Raw genomic sequence first — 22,593 nt, forward strand, 5'->3', positions numbered from 1 at the left:
CGTTAATGTACTATAAAAGATTCCGCGAGCTTTTATTTTGGGCTTCGTGTGGCACCAAAATGGCAAAAATTCGCAGTCTATCAATACCAAATTAGCTGATCATTAGTTTGTAGACTTTATTTAGTGAGTTATTTTATTATTTTATTATTTTAAATGGAAAAACAAAACACCGTAAATGCACGCCCGAACGGCGCTTGGAACAATTGATGGCTTGACGAAAAACAAAGTGGCAACATACCCAAAAGGAGCAACATCATCATGATCTGGCCCAATTATTTTTAGAATTTAGCTAATATAAATTTATTTTTACTGAAATATTTTAAACTTTTTTATTTAATAAATATAAAATAAATATATTAAAAAATTAAATTTTTTATATTTTTAATAAAAAATTTTTAATTTTCAATTTTAACTTATATCCTGAATATACAAAATAAATAAATTCTTATTCTTATTTTTAAAATAAAAAAGTTAATGGCCACCTACTTCTAGAATACTAGTGAGTAATCACTAATGACTACTTAGTACTTACTAATTGTTTTTGCACTCACTAAAAGATTAATTTAATTGAAAGAGGGTAAAAAATTGCAAGGAAATCACTTGTCATAAAATATTTTAAATATTTTTTAATAATAAATAAACACATTAAACAATATTTTTAAACTTGCCAATAAACCCTTAAACCCAATTTTTAATCTGTTGAAAAGAGAAAGTTGGGGTTTGTATCTAAGGGTGGAAAAAGGCCAAGCGGCCTGCCAGGGCCTGCAGCCTGGCCTGTGTTTGGCTTGGCTTGACCTGGCCTGTTATAAAATAGGTACAGGCCCAGGCTCTTTTAAAAGCCTTAATACATTAATAGGCCAGGCCCAGGCTCACTAATTAGCCTTATAGGCCTGTCAAGCCTGCCTGAGCCTGTTAAAATATAATTAAATATATAAATAATTATTTATTATTAATAAAATTATGAGATATTTTAAATTTATTATATTTTATTATAAATATTTTTGTATATTTTAAATACGTTAAAAGTTTAAATTTTTTTATAAATATTAAATATATGACATATTACATATAAATATTTTTATTAAAAAATAATTTTTTAAATAATATTTTTATTTTTGTAAAAAAAAATTATCAGGCCTTTTAACAGGCTTCAGGCCAGGCCAGGTTGAACAACAGGTCAGGCCTAATACTTTATAAAGAGTCTGTAACAGGCTGTAGGCCAGACTCAAGCCAATTAACTGTATAACAGGCCAGGCCTGTTAAGAGCAAAGCCTGGCCTGGCCAGGCCTGGCCTGTTTCCACCCCTATTTGTATCCAAAAAAAGAGAAAACGGTTGGTGGTGTTAGTTACGGAAAAGAGAATGTGCGATTTGGTAATGGCATAATTCCAAAACTCCGTTAATATTTAACATCCCTAAGTTGCAGTCCCAACTCCCAAGTGAAGAAGCTTGAATGTCGCGCCGGCATCACCCTGAGTCGCTCATAGTAAACGGCTCATTCGGCTAGTAGAAGGCAAGGCCCCCACCGTTTTATCTTTAGCAGTGTGTCGTTTTGGTCTGATCCAACGGCACCATGACACGTGGCTTGCATCGATGAGCGTTGGTGACACGCTAACAAAGGGGGACTACCCTGTTTCGCTGTTATCTTCGTTCCACGCGACACACACATCTCTCTCTCTCTCTCTCTCTCTCTCTCTCTCTCTCCATGGATGAAGAACAACAACACACATTCATCTTTGAGCGTTAACCTCATTTCATACACACTCCCTCTATCTCTCTCTCTCTCCCTCCTCCCACAAGAAAAGGAGGAAAAAGAAAACCGCATCTTCTACTTTTTGCAGATTTCTCTCTCTCTCTCTCTCTCTCTCTCTCTCTCTCTCTCTCTCTCTCTCTCTCTCTCTCTCTCTCTCTCTCTCTCTCTCTCTCTCTCTCTCTCTCTCTCTCTCTCTCCTTTTTGAAATTGGTATTGTCTTTTTGGGGCTTCATAACATAGCGGCATCTGGTTTGCGAATTGGATCTAGAAACATACATGTCTTCAGGGACATCATCGTATTGGTGCTACAGGTGCAGTCGATTTGTCAGGGTATGGAGGCACGACACTGTGGCTTGTCCCGACTGCGACGGCGGTTTCGTTGAGGAGATCGAGCCTCCGCCACGCTCCGTCAACCTCGACGCCCGCCGCCGCAGATTTCCTGCAGCAGCCATGTACATGATTGGCCAGCGCCCCAACTCCTCCTCTGACCAAAACAATAACGTCACCGACCACAATAACAACTCTGCCATCAACCGCCACGCCCTCCGCCGGACCCGCCGTAACGGCGGCGACCGCTCCCCTTTCAACCCCGTCATCGTCCTCCGTGGTAGCGGCGGATCCTCTGAGTCTCACGAAAACAGCAACGGCGGCGGAGGGGAGGGACGCGGGTTCGAGCTCTTCTATGACGACGGCGGCGGCTCGGGCCTGAGACCCTTGCCAGCAAGCATGTCAGAGTTTCTGCTGGGATCCGGGTTCGATCGTCTTCTAGAACAGCTGTCTCAGATCGAGATCAACGGTATTGGGCGTTACGAGCACCCTCCGGCTTCAAAAGCCGCCATTGATTCCTTACCGACAATCGAAATCGATGAGAACCACTTGGATTTGGAATCTCACTGTGCAGTTTGTAAAGAGGCTTTCGAGATGGGAACTTCAGTGAGGGAGATGCCATGTAAGCATATATACCACCAAGACTGTATATTGCCGTGGCTCACACTCCACAATTCCTGCCCTGTTTGCCGCCACGAGTTGCCATCCGATAACCCCAGCAACAGCAGCGGTTCGCCGTCATCGTCGGGGCACTCGGTTGCGTTGACCGAGGATGAGAATGTTGGGTTGACCATTTGGAGGCTCCCCGGTGGAGGATTTGCTGTTGGGAGATTCTCTGGTGGGAGGAGAGGTGCTGAGAGGGAGCTTCCTGTCGTGTACACTGAGATGGATGGTGGCTTTAACAATGGTGGTGAGCCCAGGAGGATTTCTTGGTCTTCTAGAGGGACTCGAGGGCGGCAGAGTGGTGCCTTTCAGAGGTTTTTTACGAGTTTGTTTGGTTGCTTCAGTGGTAGGGGGAGCTCGTCGCGTTCTCGAACCGTGGATCACTCTCCACACTCGAGAAGGACATGGTCTATGGATGTAAACAGTGGAATGAGGTCATGGTGAAAGGATTCTATCTTGAAGATTTCAGATGTTGTGTTCTTTTCTCAATGTACATATATAATGGAATTTGAGTCCGGGTCCCAGATGCAATGCAATCACACACTGAAACTCTACATCTCGCTTATGGGGGGACACCACACAGCAATGGCAGAAACCAAATTAGATGAGTGGAATAGACGAAGGAGAACCTTTGCGGGTATTTGTGTAATAATATTTTGGAGAGGGGGACAATCAAGTAGATAAGTATCTTTGATCTAGTTTGATTATTGATAAGCTCAAGAAGCACCTTCAATATTGTTTTTTCATTTTCCTATGTTGCTCAAACTCTAGTTCATAGCTCAGTAAACTTTTTATCATCTTTCAGAATATAGATACATGCCATTATTTCGAATTATTGTTTTTTTATCTTTCTTAATGGAAATCCATAACTTCAAATGCATGGTAAGCCACTCCTGCTTTAAATTGATTGTTGTTGATGATGATGATTCATTTGAATAATTTTCCCAATCAGCGAAAAGCAATTCATTCGTTTCTACTATATAGCCAGACTACAAAATGGTTCTTATTGTGGTCCAACTACAAAAAACAATGAATCTAGTCATTGGAGGAAAAGGAGGGTTCAATTGTGGATTCTGTTCAATCAGGTAAGAGGTTCTTCTGAATTGAACCCTGAAAGAATTAGCTTATCACTTTTTCCTTTCAATCAAGGTAAAGTATGTTTTACAAATTTGCATGTTAATAATGTTTTGCTTTTGGGATTATATCACATTTGTATGCAATGAACCTTGCCACACTCTAGGATTCTGTATTTAGTTATACAATGACAGTTGGGCGTGGACATTTGCCAACAGACAAAGCTCAAGTTGGTAAAGTTTTTGTAGGTTTCTCTATAAACGTATATGCGTGTATCGTTCTTTAATCACACCAACTGTGTTTTTATACTCTTGATTAACTGTTGTGCTTTCATTAGAGAATATTATCACGATGACCTGAAGATTTTTTTTTCCTTGACAGTATTGTCCACTTTCTAGTTATTATAAGAGTTGGACGGAAACTAAGATAACCACTTGACCATTCCCATTTCAATTTCAGCTATGCGTTTTATTTATTTATTTATTTGTACTTTTGGATTTATTAGCCTTAACCAACCTATAATCTTATTGCCTTTGTAAGAGACAATTTTATAATAACTCATGGAAACTTGAAAACTGAAAAGGTTCCAGCGCGGACCGTTTTTTATTTCTTTAGTCATTCCTAGAAGCGGTTCCAACATTCAACACATGTTGTGACTGTATGGAAAAAAAAAACTACCAAGTGAAATAAGCAAAGGGTGCTTTAAACATTATCCTGAAATTTCATAGTCAGTGTAATTAAAAGTTTGTAGCTGGGTAATTAGTGCATCAACTATTAAACTAACCTAAGTTAGTTCAAGAAGAGAATTTATATATCGATAAATATGAAACTTTTTAATGAGTTTAGCTAATATATATTCTTAAAGTACATGTTAAAGTTACTAATTAAAATAGTTAATATAAAAAATATACAAAATTTAAATTTTAATATAATTATTGTGTATTATTAAAATAAAATATTTAATTTTTTATTAATAATAATGTTAACTTGTAATTTTAGGATATATATATATATATATATATATATATATATATATATATATATATATATATATATATATATATATGAGGCAAATAACAAATTGGTATTTGAAAGATTTTGACGCTAACAAAATGGTACATAGTTTTTGTTATTGACAAAATAATCTTTAAAAGATTTTAAAATTTGACAAGCATGTCCCCGAGCTCACCGGAGCAAATCTCCGACAAGTACAATGTTAACGTGGCCACTGTATTTTGGTGACTTGGCAAACCACCTCCAAAGCCCCCTCCCTAACGCACATTCCCTCTCCTTCCCTCTCCCTCCCCATCCCAGCCCCCATCTCCAACGCACACTTTTTTCCTATCGCAGCCCCTGTCCCATCACAACCTCCTCCCCAACGTATACTCCCCCCTTCCTCTCTCAATATCACCAACAACAACCTTAACATCAACAGCAACAACAACCTCCACCACTCTCCTTTCCCAACGCACACTACCCCTCCCTCCCTTAACCCCACAACTCGCAGTAACAACAACCTCAATATTAATAGCAACAACAATTTCCACCACTTCCCCTTCCCCAACGCACACTCCCCTTTCCCTCCCTCAACACCACCACTCACACAACAACAACCTCAACATCAATAGAATTGTCCCAAATCATGAATTGTCCCAAATTTTTAAGTTAATTTAACATTCAAAAAGATTAATAATAATAAAACTCAGAGAAACAAACAAATTCATATACAATAATCAAAATAAAATAAAATAAAACTTAATACAGACACCACTAAAGCAAGAAGCAGATTTAGACAAGGTCAGAAGAAGAACACCAGAGACAGAGAAGGTACAACATGACAGAGCCAAAATGGAACATAGACAGAGGAGGCAGGGCAGCGACTGGGGTCGAGCAGCAAGCAGATACAAGCAATGAAGGCAACAACAATGAAGGCACGCAGACGACGTAATGCCAACGAAGGAGACAGACGATGCTGGCAGACGCAAAAGACCCGACAACGAGATGGCGATAGTGCAGTGTCGGTGACATTGGCTCTGTAAGACTGAGAAGGTTGAGTTCTACTGCCGTTTTGGGGGAGAGTGAATTGAGAACGTGAAGCAGTATGTTGGGAAGGAGATTAGGGTTCAAAGGGGCAAGGTAAGGGGATTAGAGTTTAGAAGGGGAGATTTTGGATTGAGGAGGGAAAAGTGCGTTGGGAAGGGGGGATTAGGGTTAGGGAAAGGGAGGTAAGGTTTAGGGCTGGGGAGAGGGGAGAGTGCATTCACAAAGGGGAAGGGGGAGTGCATTGGAGAGGGGAAAGGGGAAGTGCGTTGGAGGGGAAGGATTAGGGTGGAGAAGGGTTTTTGCCATGTCATCAAAACGTAGTGGTCATGTTAGCATTGTGCTTGTTGGAGATGTGCTCCGGCGAACTCGTGGGTACGCTTGTCAAATTTTAAAATCTTTCAATGACTATTTCGTCAATAACAAAAGTCAGGTACCATTTTGTCAGTGTCAGAATCTTTTAGGTATCGATTTGATATTTACCTCATATATATAATCCCGCTTATGGTCACAATTAAATTTTTAAGTTCTGCTAGAGAGCCAATGGAATATTTATACAATATGTACAATGAGCTATTTATTTGGTTCAATATGAGTTAAAAAATGAACATCACTCATACTATCCAAAATAATTATTCGGGTACTAGGATAATAAACATCTCATGTCATGAAATCACTTGTCCCAAAAGCTTAAGTTAATTTTGGAGTTCACCAAAGATTAAATTCTTGACTTTTCGGATCTAGAGTTCTAATACTATGTCATGATACCACTTATCCAAAAAATTTAAGTCGATGGAAAAAAGTAACACTAATGATTATATCTCTAGTACTGAATCGGACATTTCTAAACCTCTATTGTACATATTGTACAAATATTCTATTAGCTCTTTATACTTCCTTAATTTTTAAATAAAGATAAAAATAAATGGCACAAAAGAACAGGAGAGTTCATTAGTTGTACACGTTGAGGTTGCAAAAGATGGTTGGGGTTATAACGGGGAGTGGCGTTCTAAGGTCTAACTAGGAATCAAGAAAAAAATAATAAAAAAGGGTATAGAGGGAGAAAAAATAAAGGAGAAAATAGGAGAGGGGGAGGGGGGGTTTGGGGTTTGAGCGGAAGAAGCAGCAAATAATTGCACGTGCAATGCTGGGTGGGTACTTTGATTTTGCCCCGCACGCCATTCAACTGCCAATAATTTACGCACATGCTTTTACCTCTATTTAAGGATCCAAATGATCAAATATGCATATTCTGTACCCCCGCAAAATTTATTTTTATTTTTTTTTAAATAATCTGAAAATTGGGAACGGATATATGAGATACTGTACCAGTATACCACCCTTGTAAGTAAGGGAGGTATCAGAGCGGATTTTTGCTCTACTTTACCCCGTTTTACTAAACAAAAATTCACATCAAATTCGCTCTACCTTTACTTACGAATAGTAAAATGTTAAATCCTAACTCATCTCTGCTGGTATTCGTTCCATTCCTACTCGTTTCTATAATTATTAAATTTAATAAATAAAATAAAATTTTAAAAATTATATAACTATTGTTTACATACATAACATAAATTAAAATAAAAATTTAAATATAATATAATATTATTAATTATTTTATATATATTATATATACCGGAGCGGGTAGGGATGAGTTTAACCTAAACCCGATTCCGTCCCGCTTCGTCCAAGAATCCGCTCCGTTAAAATTCACTCTGGTGCGAGAGTGAATAATTACCCGTTCCGAACGAGTAGAGACAGAATGAATACCCTCAAATTTGGATAGTGTTGCCGCTCCTACTTCTAAGACCAAACCATCCTCTTATTACTGTGCAAAACTCCAAATTTTGCCGTGTTTTATCGTACCAGGAACTTGTGCTAGTTTAAAGTAGTTCAAATTTTACTTCCAAGATTTCAGATTTGGGTGTATTAAATAATAATAATAATAGTAATAATAATAATAATTGAGTTCTCCAGCTGTCTTCATAAAAAACCAGTTCCACCAAAGGCAATTTTTTTAGGATTTGTAAATAAGATTTAATATAAAAATATTATGTATACATCAATAGCTAAATAAGATATTCTATATTTATGTATAAATATATATGTTATTTTATATATTTTTAATATATATTTTATATTTTAATATGTATTAACAATTTTATATTTTTTAAAATAAAAAATTTGATAATTTTTAAGTGTAAAATAATTCTTAATTCTTAAATTAGTTTTTGGAATAAATTAGACCTACTTAATTCTAAAAAAAAAATTATTAGAATTCTTTCGATCATGCTATAAAAAAAATTTAAATCGTCTTTAAATTTTATGTTCCAAATCTTTGTCCAATTTTAAATAGATGGTATATTAAATCTCACATTGTCTAAATTAAAAATATGATTGCCTTTAAAAACGAGACAATTCTTAACTCTTGACTCCAAGGATTCATCATTTCTTGCCGCATAAATAAGTCAGCATATGAATTAAAATCATATAACAGTTCAACCTCGTGGCCTTTAATTTGTGATGCGTGAGTGGCGAACAAGTTGTCCTTCTTAATCGGTTACAACTTGCAAGATCTGCCATGTAGGGTTCAATACATATATAAAACAGAAAGCAATAAACGCAATATTAGAAGTTATTATCTCATTTCAAAATAAAAGTGAAAAATAATACGATTTCATATATTTTTTTTTTAATTAGAAGTGAGACTAAGAGCTAAAAAGACTATACCATTTGACATATAACTCAACACGATCTCATACAAGTTTAGAAGGAAAAGAAGTTATTATTTCTTTTTTTTTTTGGACACCGTAACAAGTCTACATGTCTAATATAATTTAGGCAAGTGTAGCCTAATGACTCATCATTATTTAGTTTGTTAATTAAAACATTAGAAATTTGAATCTTACGGTAAGTATAGAAAGCATTCAGTTGCCACTTGCCAGCATTTTGTCCTTTGAGGAGCTGATGATAGCTATTTAGCTTATTGAGCCTCCACATCGAACAAACTATAACATTTCAAAAGTATTCGACTACACACAATACATTCAATATTTGTAAACTAAATCATAGTTGAATAAATAATTACGAAAACAAATGTTGAAATCAGCAAGAAAGTTGATGTTTTGTACACGTGGCCTGCTGTAAGGTTCTCATAATGTTTGGCTTGTACGTCCACACCTAAATACCTACCAATTTATGAAGTTTAGCATATCCATTCAAATGTAAAATTAAATCATCAAGATAATTGATGCTCTTAAGTTTGTTTAATTTGAACGGTTTTCAAAATCCTTGCAAGATGATAAAAAATTGATCAAAGGTACGAATACGGTGAATTTCCACAGTAACAAATCCAATTCCTGACTTCCATCATCATAATTGAATACCACAAAAGTACAATGAAGAAAGATATTCAAATGGGATATTACATATAACACAAGTTAAAGGAAATTAAAACGCAAGTCCATAATTTGCATTAATTATCCTAATAGAGATTTGAAGGTACAAATTCTGGTTTCTTTGCCAGTAGCCAATTGTAGATGGCAGAGCTTTGATGTATAGAGTTCATGCTTTAGAAGCTAGGAATGAATGATCAGAATGTATTTTGAAGTGCTTGCTATAGAAACTGAAAGCTATGTACTGTAAGCTTCTAATTGAACATAGATCAAACGAATAATCAATGTTCTCTAAAATTTTTCGCCAGTTATCATAATGTGACAAGTCTGTGGGAAATTGACGGCTCAAAGTCAAATTAAGGGGACAGGAATTAAGACTCTAGAGATGTGTGGACACAAGAAATGGAACGCATACACATAGAAAAGGAAAATTAGTTAGAGACAAGACAATACTGAAGTGGTACAATGAATGATCATACAACAATGATAAAAAATCAAAGAGAATTATGAACCTTGATTAAGATTGAGTAATAGCTTGTGCACTGAACAATTTCCTTTTAGCTAGCGATTTGGAGAGTAGGCTTAATAATATTCTTGATCATTTGAATAATCAAACTCAAATTACTAGATATATGCCAAGTGAAAATAATATTTTATCAACGGTCAAATCAATCTGGCTGCATCTATATTGTTCATATCGCATAGCATATATGATTAGTGCAATCATGGAGAGATTAATTAAATGATATGGAAAGACTGGTAGGTACAGTTTAGGTTATAAAATATATGAGCTTGTCACCCTTTGGGCTAACATCATTAGGAAGAGAATATCATCACTTAGCTGTTTAGGTTACTTAATTAATCAAAATTAACCTGCCTTGGGATTGCTAAGAATCATGCTTGCATCACTCTTCACATACAACTTATCCTTTACCTAATCTGTTTAGGTTCTTCTTTGTCTGAATCAAATTTTAATATTCCATATTTGTTCTTCATCAGAAGGGTGCTTGGTGAATTCCAAATTCTCATTTACATCAATAAGAATTATAGAATTTTTCAAATGGGAATTGCAGCTTTAATTTTTCTTTTTTAATTTTTCTTCTTATAGACTAATAACTAGTCCGTTGGGAATCTGAAATTTATTTAAGAGTTAAAATTTAAACTCTCGACAATTCTTTAAGCGTTCGGATCTGAAATTTATTTAAGGGTTAAAATTTAAACTTTCAACACTTGTTTAAGCAGACAAGTGAATTAATCACTTGAAATCAAGTTGGTTATATATCTCTGAGTTCTTAATTGGAAGAGCAGAGATATGGTTGCTCTAGTTGAAGTTTGATTGCTTTAATGGTCCCTATCTTAGACTTTGAGTTTCAGACTTTCAGGTAAGGCCCCTAATTAGGTAGTGATTAAAAAAAGGGACAAAAATATGACAACTGAATTCCGTGTAAAATGCCTATAATAGACAACTTCTAGTATTCTTCTTTTTTTTTTTGGTGATTATATTCTTCGCTTTTTATTCTTCAAAATTTCTCCCAAAGCCTAATAAGTTTTTGTTGAAGTTTGATCATAAAGCCCAAGAGTGTGAATCTTCTGAACATAGGTTAATTTTTTAAGAAAAAAGGTTTAGAGTACTAAGGATATAAATTAAAGTTATCAATTAAAATTTTTTTTATAGATATAAATTAAAGTTATCAATTAAAAAATTGTATGATACAAAAAATATAAAATTTAATTTTTAATATATTTATTGTGTATTTATTAAAATAATTAAAATTTTTTACTAGTTACCATTTGTATCCATGAATTTTGCGAACGCTGACAAAAGTACCTATTAAACAAGAAAACTAATATTGTACCCATGAAAGATGGGTTCCGTGGGACAATAGTACCCAAACTGTACTTTTTTGTTGACTTTTTAATAAAATTCTCAAATTACCCTTTCTATCTTCTTTCCCAAATTCCAAATTTCACAATTCTCGTCCTTCGTCTTCCTCTACTGCTGGATTATTAATTATCTGAGATTATTCTTCAAATATTATGAATTTGTAGATCTGGTGTAGAAAAAAAAAGAAGTTTGAAATTAACAAAAAAAACATATATTTTGATTTTTTGGTGTCACTGTGGAACAGGAGGCGCAGAACCAAGAGCCTTTGGAAACAGAAGGAAGGATAGGTCGAAGATAGAAGATGTGATAGTCTCGGTCACATTTGTTGTAGAGGAGAAGCTTCGCTGGGAACTCACCGGAGGAGCAGCACTTGCTGATGATGTCGTCGTTGAAGGTAGGCTTGGGAGTGTGGAGTCACCGTTGGAAAGAGAACGTGGCCACTGGCCTCTTGTTGGCGAATTATGCTACTTATTGCTTTGGAATAAGAAGAACAACAATATTCAGGTTGAAGAGGTTGAAGAGTTTGACAAGGGTGTGCTTTCTTAGTGTTGTTGTTGCATCCGAAGAAGAAAGAAACAACAAGGATAATGTTAAAGTTGATTTGGATTTAGATTTGGAGAACAAATTAGGATTGGAATAAAGAGAGATGGAGATTAAAGATAAAGGTTGGAGGAAGACATCAGGTACTTGGGTCTTGAGGGAATGGTGACTGGCGGTGGCAAAAGAAGACGAAGGATGAGGGTTGTGAAATTTGAAATTTGGAAAAAAAAATAGAAGGGGTAATTTGGAAATTTTATTAAAAAGTCAATAAAAAATGACGATTTGGGTACTATTGTCACACAGAACCCATCTTTCATGGGTACAACATTAGTTTTTTTGTTTGATTGATACTTTTGTCAACGTTTACAAAATTTATGAGTACAAATGATAATTTTTTCTAACCTTAAAATATGTTATGGCCAAATAAAAAAAAGTGTTTGGTTTACATAATTGATTTAACATTTACGGTTGGATTGAATTTTACTAAAGTTCATAACGATAGAATAATGAACAATCATATTAGATATACACAAAAAATTAGTCATTAAATTAATTATTTATATAAAATACATATTAAAAATAAGTCACATAACGTATATACTCGTAATATTTATGAATTTTGAATGATTAATGATAAATAAATCAAGACATACGTGCCATATGTAAATACAATACAAAAAATATTTCTGAGAAAATTAAGTTGAACTTAACAAAATATTCAATAGAGGAAAGTAACCAAGTAAAAGTTAGAATGATGATGCAATACTCAATTCTGAAAAAATAAAATTGATTAATATTAGTTAAAATAAATTGACTCCTTAATTAAACTCTAAATTTGTTATGATTAGGCAACGAAATTACAGTAGCTATAACAAATAGCTACTACATGAGGATGAAATGTGGCAAAACTCATTGACCTCCATGTATGTATAAAGTAAAATGAAAACATGCTCAATAATAAGTAGATATTTTTTTAAGATATTTTTTCCTGATGAAAATGTTGGTCGTTTTCATGAGCTTTGTTTTTCGAGATATAGAACCGGTATGTACTATTTATTATTGTTTGTGCTATACTGTATGGTTTATTTAGTCAAATCTTCATACTGTTTCCAACTTTTCTTGTAACAGGTATCAATATTATTTAGCTAGATGTGTGCAGACAAATCCTTTTCATCTGCACTCCCACCAGATGTCACCAAATTTAATTTCCTGGTAAAGTCTTCAATAGGTTTTTCTTGAAGAACTACATTTTTATTTACTTTTGTTTACTATCTGTTCCTAGCTCTGGCTAGTGCTTGATGGTTTCTTAATGGCTACAGTGTTAAGACTAATTCATTGCAAATACAACTAATGTTATGTAATTTCATTGTGATCCATATAATGAAGCTCATGAATTAAATTCTTGTTCTTCTCCATATTATTTTTAAGTTTGAGAGCTAAACAATATGATAGTGTGTAAGTGATCTTGGGGCCACATTCGACACATTTTAGAACTTTCTGCAAATCAATTCTATTGAAGTTTGTTCATGTGATCCCCATATCTGAGTGCAATAAATTCATATAATTATTTATATTTCATAATAACACATAATTAGAATAGTATTTATATCACAATTATGGTCCATGAATAATAAAAATCAATCAAACTATGTCACAGGACGTTATTATTTTGAATTAAAGAAGAAAACAGTGAGGAACAGGAAGGAGGTTCCCCTCTCAGACTCACCTGCTTTTCCTTCTTTGCCACTAAACTATGATGATTGTTCTCATAACGAATTATTGTTAGCATGTATAAATATTATTTAGGCTTAATTTGGGGTAAAGCCTGTGGTTTAGGCTTATTGACCTAGAGAAAATAGGTCAATTAAGAAGTCATTTTTACTTCTAGAAAAAAAATGTATGAATAGTAAGAAAATCAATAATGGATCGATAAGTTGAAGGGGTTGAACAAGGGAAACATAAACTAACAAATGAAAAGTTGATTGTCTGAAGAAAAGTAAAAAGAATAAATTAAAGGAGGGAGACATTGATAGAAGTATGACCATTGAAAGAAACTATATGAAGTATCAAGTGTGTATGTTACTGTAGAGGGGTTATACAATAATGACATAGTTTGGACTAGTATATGTGTTGGATATCTATCCATCAAACAAGAACAAGCTAGGCAAAGTGGGGGCTATACAAACAATCATTGTTTCTTTTATCTTGCATTGATGATATAAATTACAGATCAAATTGCATATATAGAAAACACCCAGATTTAATCATGCATGGCCTCATCAATAACTCTGTTCCCTAGCATGTTTGATTACAATAATTATTCGCTTAGGAAGAGCCAAAAAATTGTGGGCAAGCTAAGGGACCATTTACACCCTGCTTTTCATGACTAAATTTCTATTTTGGTCTTTGAAATTCACGCAATTATTCATTTTGGTTTTCGAAATTTAAAATTATCTATGCTAATCTTCTAGATTTAAGTCCGGATACTAATATACTCCCTTGACTCTTTTTGGCAATAACTAAAAAAATGAAGTGCCAAGATCTCACCCTCTCTGCCACGCTGGATAATGAGTAAATGACGTCGTTTACCCTTAATGCCCAAACAAGTAAGAAATGAAGAATAATGGAAGTAGAAAAAGAAGATGAATACTTTATTTTAGGTCCTTATTGTTTCTTCTCCTTTCATATATAAAGATGACATTTCTAACTTGATTAGGTATCAAGGGTAAACGACATCATTTATTCATTATCCAGCATAACAGAGATGATGCTATCTCAACATTTCGTTTGCCTAATTATCGCTAAAAACAGTCGAGGGACCACATTGATTTTCAAACTTAAATCTAAAGGACTAATATAGATAATTTTAAATTTTAGAGACTAAAATAGATAAAATAGATAATTATGTGAATCTTAGAAACCAAAATAAAAATTTAGTGTGCTTTTCATACTTATCCACCGCCATTTCTTCTTATATATGGGGGCTTGCTACGTTCACGTTTTGAACTTTACTACGTTATTAAGCTTTGGGACTTGAGATCGTAGAAACATATATAATTTTTAACAGATCCTGCTCATCAGTTGGTAAGACCATTATATTTTATTTACCAGCTTCTGTTTTAATGTGAATTTTGTAATAATAGGAATAGTATCAATGGTATTTGCTATATATATTTATTTAGTCTTTTAAAAATTATCTATCATTCAATTTTTAAAAAAGAGATAAATTAAAAAATAAATAATTTTTCATAAAAAATAAATAACTTTCTATAAAAATAAATATTTAAATTAATTAAATAATATTATTTAAATAAAAAAGTGACTAAAAATTAAAAATTTTAAGAATAAGTAGCATTTTTTATTTATTACTATTCTCTCGTTTTCAAAAGCACTGTTCTTGAATAACTTCTTTGTCTGTATACATTAATTTTTAATACAACTAATAAAAAATAAAAGAAACATGTTTAGCTAGTGCTCACATCGATGGGGAATTGGGGATCACCTAACTAGTAACTACTAGTGGATTTAGATTTGGGATGATTGTGCCTTCACTTTTTCTTCATCAAATCCTCTTGAATTTTGGGGCCTTCAACCACGTAAATAATGTTCTCTTTCTTCCTCTCTTCATCTTTTTTTATTGGGTCTCCTTTTTGCATGCCAAACCAAATTCCAATCATTAAACATCTCAACTTTAATCTAATTATAAGATTTTGAGTGATGCTATTTTCATTGCTGGCAAATTAAAGTTGCATCAAAAGAAGATTTTTGGACCAAAGATAAATATTTCGTTTGACTAGAAAGCCCAAAACCTTGACCACGTCAATGGATAGAAGCAGCCGAAAAAACCGAAAAAGACATAAATAGAAAGGTAATTCGAGAAAGCAGCGGCAAAGCTAAAGGGAAAAAGATCTCCACTATTAACCAAGTTAACTTTTTAAAAGAAAAATTTAAGGATCGTTTTAGATACTATAAATAAAATATAATATAAATATCAACCATGTCTTAAATTTGTAAAAAATAAATTTTTTTGTTAACTATTATCAATTTTATCTATTTAAAAAAAATAAATTATTTTATACACCCTTAGCAAAAATTTAATCTTTTGTAATTAAATTTTATTTATTAAGATATCTTTTAATAAATTATTTTTTTAGTAACTAAATTATATTTTTACTAAATATCTTTCAAAATATTTTTTAATGATTAAATTTAATCAGAAAAATAAAAATTTAAAATGAATTTAAAAAATTTTAAAAATTATAAAAAAGGAAAATATAATTTTGTAAATAATAAAAAAATATTTTAATATTTTTTAAAGGAAAAGTGTGAAATCTTTAAAAAAAATCATATAAAAGTACGTATATTTACAATTTTAAATTCAATCTCGATACGTAACCAACAACGATTCTACCAACTCGTGCCAACTTTTGTTTATAGATGTGTTTAATGAAAGTGTCTTTGTAGATGTGTCTAATAAAAATATATTTTTTATGACTGTATATAATCAAAATATTTTTATGGATGTGTCTCTTGGATATATCTCTTTATATATACACACTACCAGAAATGCGGTAATTAGCCACGGAAAAAACCGTGGCTAAAATCAAGAAATTCCGTGGCAATTAAGCTTTAGCAACGAATACATTTCTGTGACTAACAAGGGCGACGCCTTTTCAATTAACCACGGTTTTCGGCCGGTTAGCCACAGTTTTATGATCCGTGGAGACATCTGACTAGCCACGGTTTTTACGTTATTGGCCACACTCTAAACCGTGGCTAAATGACAACATTGTAACCAACAAGTATAGTTTTGCCACAATTTTTCCGTGGCTAATATTGGTAAGCTAGGCTTTTTTGCCACATTTTTTCTATGGCTAAAATTATTGGGTTATTTAAAAGATAAATTAAAAAAAATATAATAATAATAATAATAATAATAATAATAATAATAATAATAATAATAATAATAATAATAATAATAATAATAATAATAATAATAATAATACTTAGAACAAAATTATATCATACAAAATTACAAAAGATTAGCCATATCCATATAAGTAGTATTTTTAGTAATAAAAATATGAAATTTAAGTAACAATGTTAAAAAGTAAATATTCTGAACTAAATGAGTTTAAACTATTACAAAATCAAGTATCGGAATGTATCATTATTAGATCTCTAACATTTTCATTGGAATACCTGCAAAAACATTCAAATAAGATTGTGTTATCTCTTAATTCATGAAAAAAAGTCCCAAGACATTATTTAAAATAATATTTTAATGTACTTAAATAAAAAAGTAAGTATGCATACTCAATAATGCTGAGTTTTCATTTTCACAACATAAAACATCTTATTGAACTCGTCATCAATCAATATATATATTACTAGAATATCCTGGTGAACAACTTTCAATTCAATTGCTTCATGTAAGTAAATAAGCAAGCCTGTCAAGAATAAAGGTAAAATAGAGAGTGATATTAATGATATTCTCTCATATTAAAACCTAACTATAGTATTATTTAACGAGACAAAAGAATACTATTTCAAAACCATTTAGAGACAAAGAACTTAAAGTAAAAATAGAAATGTGTTAGAAATTACCAAAGTCAATATTTTAAAGTAGAAAGTTGAGCTTACCAGGTAACTATCGAATAAAACTTTCATGCGGACCTCCTAGGGAAGTGTACCTTGTTCCCCGGCAACATGCATCTATTACTCTAAGTTACCATTATTAACATATTTATCCATTAGCAGCTTAAATATTGAAACAAACACTAAAACAAAAATGCTATTGATAATACAAAGAAATAGATAATTAGATACAATGTACTCGAGAGTTTGAACAATTTAAAAGAAAACACAAACTTGTATGGAGATCCCAGCATGGACAAGAATCAAAGTTGCAGCATTGATACACGCAGATTTAGATCTAGTTCCTATACAGGAATATTGGAGAAAGTTAGTGAATAGTCAAAAAAATAGTCTTTTAAATAAAAAATAAATAAAGATTCGAGAGAATATTAGATAAACATAAAAAGGGGCTGCTTAGGGTTCCTTCCATTCTTCTTTGTAATTCAGGATTGCTTGCAAAATCTTGATTTCCGCTATTTTGGAAACTTCTTTGGTGACTCAACGCTGAATTTACTAAAGATACAGAGAAACTGAAACCTGTGAGGGAGTTCTTCCGATTTTCTAGTGAGTGAGCTTTACTTTGATGCTGAGTGAAAATTACTTTTAAGTTTTCCGCCCAAAATTTCACTTATATTATTGTAAAAGTTCATTTGAATTTATTTCAACAATTGAGATTTTTAATTTAAATTAATAGTTAACTATAAAAAAATATAAATTATAATATATACCATATTTCAAAGACGGTACATACTACTTATTGTTTCAAAAATAAACTTACGTTAATTTATGTTGGATTTTTTTTTACTAAATTGATAAAAAGATAATGAAAAAAATAAAAAATAAAATTTAGGAAAACTAATGCATATTGTGAATTAGAGACAAAAAAAGTACTCTTTTTTATCATGAATTTTATATATACTTTTAACATTTATTCTCAATTAATTAAAGCAATAAATATGTACTCTTTTTATGCTATTTCAACTAATGCATCTTCCGGTCACAAAAAAAACTAATGCATCTTCGGTTACTCAATACTAAATTTACTAAAGATACGGAAAAACTGAACAATAGTCTGAACATGTGAAAAAATTCTTCCGATTTTGTAGTGAGTGGGCTTTACTTTAGTGCTAAGTGAAAGTTATTTTTTTTCCGCCCAAAATTTTACTTGTGTTATTATAAACGTGTCACTTAATTGAAATTTTTAATTTAAATTAATAGTTAAGTATAATAAAAAAATATAAAATTATAATTATATATCATATTTCAAAGACAGTATATACTAATTAGGATTATGAATTTTGACTCGAATTTAAAAAAATAAAAAAAATTGCCGGAGAAAAAAATTAAAATTTTGTAACTATTTCAAAAATAAACCTACGTTAACTTATGTCGGATATTTTTTTATTAAGTTAATTAAAAAAATAAAAAAATAGAAAAATAAAATTTAAAAAATTAATACATATTGTGAATTAGGGACAAAAAAATATATTTTTTTATCATAAATTTTATACTTTTATCATTTATTCTCAATTAATTAGAGTTATAAGTATGTACTCTTTTTATATTATTCCAACTAATGCATATCTTATCAATTGAAAATGGCTGGGAATGAGAGAGAAAAAATTATCAACAAACTAGATAAGTTTGCACCCTTAAAAATTAAAATTTATTATTAAGGTTTAAATTTGGAAAAAGAAGGAACTGCATATAAAATTTTTGAAAGGGAAGGAAAGAAACACTCGAAGCGCGTAATTTGAAAGTAAACATCGTTTGATTTCGCCACGGTGAGCATTGGTTTTGTGGCAATTGAGAGAATCCAATTCAAATTGGCCACAGACAAACAAGAACGTGGAAAACTTTCGCACAATTTAACCACGGAAAAGCAAAACGTTGCAAATGATTACGACGATCATGGAGATTTGCCACTGTTTCTTATTCGTGAGTATTTTTCCGTGGTAAACTACCGTGTTTTTGGTAATGACATGTGTCTTTTGGTAGAAATATTTTTAATATTAATTATTGTTAACAATAAGTTAACAGATAGTATATTAATATCCTATACTTTTTCTTTCAAATTATGATGTAAATATTTGAAGTCAAAAATATTTTTTACATATACGAACACCACCGGTTTTTATTTTTGGGTGATGCTAGATAGCCAAAAAATAATTAATATAGGAATATTACATAAAAATTCCTATTCTTTTGATAAGCAAGTGACATACACCTTCTTATCACTTATCCTTCTTATCACCTACTATTTGGAGTCATTAATGTTCTTTCCAAAATTAATTTCAATTTCTTCCAAATCAAATCCCTAACATCTCTCAATCACATTATTATCCATTAAAATGCAATAATTCTCTGCAAAAAATATGAAAATTAAATTAAAAAATTTTAACAAGGGATAAATATTGTTTTGATCCCTCACGTTGAGGGTCAGAATCGAATCCATCCCTAATGTATATTTTGATTTAAAATCAACCTTAAAGTTGTATTTAAATTTAAAATCATCCTTTCTAATAAATTTTTTTAATTTATTCCTAAACTACCCCTATAATAAAAAAATTATAAAATTTAAAAAAATAAAAGAAAACGTATTGGGAGGGGGGAAGAAAAGAGTAATACGAAGGGGGAGGGGAGGAAAAAGGGGGAAGGGGAGGGGGGAGGGGGAAGGGGGAAGGGGAAGGTCCGGAGGGGAGATGGCGCCAGCGGCGAAGAGAGGGAGGAGGGGAAGTGGAAGAAGCCGGAGAAAAAGAGGAAGAAAATGAAGGGGACACGGGTTCGGGGTGGGGGAAGGAGAAAGGATGCGGGGTGGGGGTGGGGGGAAGGGGAGATCAGAGGGGGAGGGGGAGGGGGAGGGGGAAGGGGAAGGGGAAGGGGAAAGGGGGGATGGGGACGGCGGCGGAGGCGAAGCTTGAGCCGCCGTCGCTATCGTCGTGGCCGTCGCCGTCGCCGTTGGAGATCGCAAGGGAGAGAGGAGACGTGAGCCACTGCCGCCGCCTCGCAACTTCGCCGCCTCTGCCTCGCCGCCTCCGCCTCCGCCTCGTTGCCTCCGCCTCGTCGCCTCTGCCTCGCTGCCTCACCGCCTCTGCTTCGCCGCCTCCGCCTCGCCGCCTCATCTGCACCGCTTTCTGCTTCTGCATCTTGCTTCTGCTTTCTTGCTTTCTGTTTTCTTGTTTTCTGTTTTTTCTTCTTGGTTTGGTGTTGTTTAGTGTTGTTACTGTTGTTTGGTGTTCTTGGTGGTGATGGTGGTGGTGTTGGTGTTGGTTTTGGTGTTGGTGTTGGTGTTGGTGGTGGTCTTGTTTTCTATTTCTGCTTCCTGGTTTGGTGTGGTTTGGTGTTGTTTGGTATTGTTACTGTTGTTTGGTGTTCTTGGTGGTGGTGGTGGTGTTAGTTGTGGTGGTGGTGATGGTGGAGGAGGTAATTGTGGTGGTAGTAGTGAGGGTATTTTTGTCCAAAAAAATTAAAAGGACGATTTTAATACGAAAAAAATGTTAAGTATGATTCTAAATCAGAAATTATGTTGGGACGGTTTCGATTCCGACCCTCAACGTGAGGGACCAAAACAATACTTATCCCTTTTAACAACTTCTACTATATAACTTATATTTTACATATAGACTATTAAAAAATAAAAAATAAAATATAAAATATAAACAAAAATTTAAAAATAAATTTTTTAAAATAATTATTAACTCGTCATATTAAAATCAATAAATAAACATACATATGAATATTAAATAAAAATATTAAAATAATTAAAATATGGCCTATTAGTGCACATATGAGATAATTTGAAAAATACAATAACACGTATAGTTTAAAATTTGATAATATTAATTATAAAAATTTATTAATTATAAACATTATAGGTATGAAATTATAAATATTATGAATACAAATTATGGATGTTATTAACATGAAATTATGGATGTTATGTGTATGATTTTATAGATATTATGTGTAAATTTATCAATTGAATAAATTAATTTAAAAATTTAATATTTTTTAAATTCAGTTATGATAAAATTTAAAAAACATCTGTGTTAATTTTATATTTACATATGCAATAACTAAAAAATGATATGTGTATGGATGTAATATCTAATAAACATGAATTTAATTTTTAGATGTTAGTTGTATGTAATTATGGATGTTATGAATATGTACGTACGAATGTTATGTGTATGAACTTAGTTAGTATACAATATAATTATAAATGCACATAAAAGCACAAAAAAATTAAATCAGTTTATTACCATATCTTATCAAAGTTAGTGTGATTTTTCATATTCTCGAGAATTGGTTGACTGACAACAACTTCGTCGGGTGAGTCCGTCTGTTGTTCAAATTCTTCATTAGCACTTTCTACCATAGGTACCGTATTAAGGTCGAATTCAAATGCCATACAATTTGCAACGATAAACGCGACTTCTTGTAAAATTGTTTTGACTTGTACACTATTCTGCTTGCAATGGTATTATAGTCATGATTTTTGAATGATCATAATTAAATTAATGAAAAGTATATATTACAAAGAATCAAGTGCAAGTAAATGCCTTAACAGAAACAGAAAATTAAGGGCAATTTTCGTATTTAAATTATTTCACTCTCAATATTACGCAAATACATTGTTTCACAATCTGATACGTAAATACATTGTTTCACATATCTATATAAACCGCTACTGGCAGTAGCGGTTTACAAAAGAACAGAAACCGTTAGTACCAGCCGCGGATTACATGTATGGTGGGTTGTTTATAAACCGCTGCTGCCAGCAGCGGTTGATGTTGGTTGATTTGCGTGCGTAAACCGCTGGTGCCTATAGCGGTTTACGTTTAGTGTGTGTCATTGGGGTCCCTATATAAACTATGGAGGGGCCAAATGTGGAGAGGTAGAGTGTTATTTACAAATGGATGGGGAGGATAGTATTAAAAAAATACAATACTCAAAGTATTAAATTATATAAATAAAGACCATTTTTTTATTCTCATCTCTTTTAAAATTTATAAATAATAAAATAATTTATTTTTAGTCAAAAGTTCACTAAATCATATATTTTTCTCTTTAAAAATCACTTCATTCTCTTTTATTTATATCAACCATACAAGAGAGACTAGGAGAGTTTGGAACATGGGTTGCGTTCTTTGCTGCTGATTTGCATTTGAGGTTCTAGCTAAACGAATTTTTTTATTTGTGCAACTTTATTGTTTTATGCCAAGAAATAAAAACTATTTGTATTTTATAGTTGATTGATTGGATAAATAATAGTGATAGC

General features: G+C 32.6%; 1 protein-coding gene across 1 annotated transcript; it reads left to right on the plus strand.

Annotated features, from left to right (window-relative positions):
• Positions 1 to 1,378: 1,378 nt before the first annotated feature.
• Positions 1,379 to 3,573, plus strand: LOC112791601 (probable E3 ubiquitin-protein ligase RHC2A). Its single transcript, XM_025834502.3, has one exon. The coding sequence runs from the start codon at positions 2,028 to 2,030 to the stop codon at positions 3,183 to 3,185; it is 1,158 nt and encodes a 385-aa protein (XP_025690287.1). The 5' UTR covers positions 1,379 to 2,027; the 3' UTR covers positions 3,186 to 3,573.
• Positions 3,574 to 22,593: the final 19,020 nt, after the last annotated feature.

This window comes from Arachis hypogaea, chromosome 3 (assembly GCF_003086295.3).
Source record: "Arachis hypogaea cultivar Tifrunner chromosome 3, arahy.Tifrunner.gnm2.J5K5, whole genome shotgun sequence".
In the NCBI taxonomy this organism is placed as follows: Eukaryota; Viridiplantae; Streptophyta; class Magnoliopsida; order Fabales; family Fabaceae; genus Arachis; species Arachis hypogaea.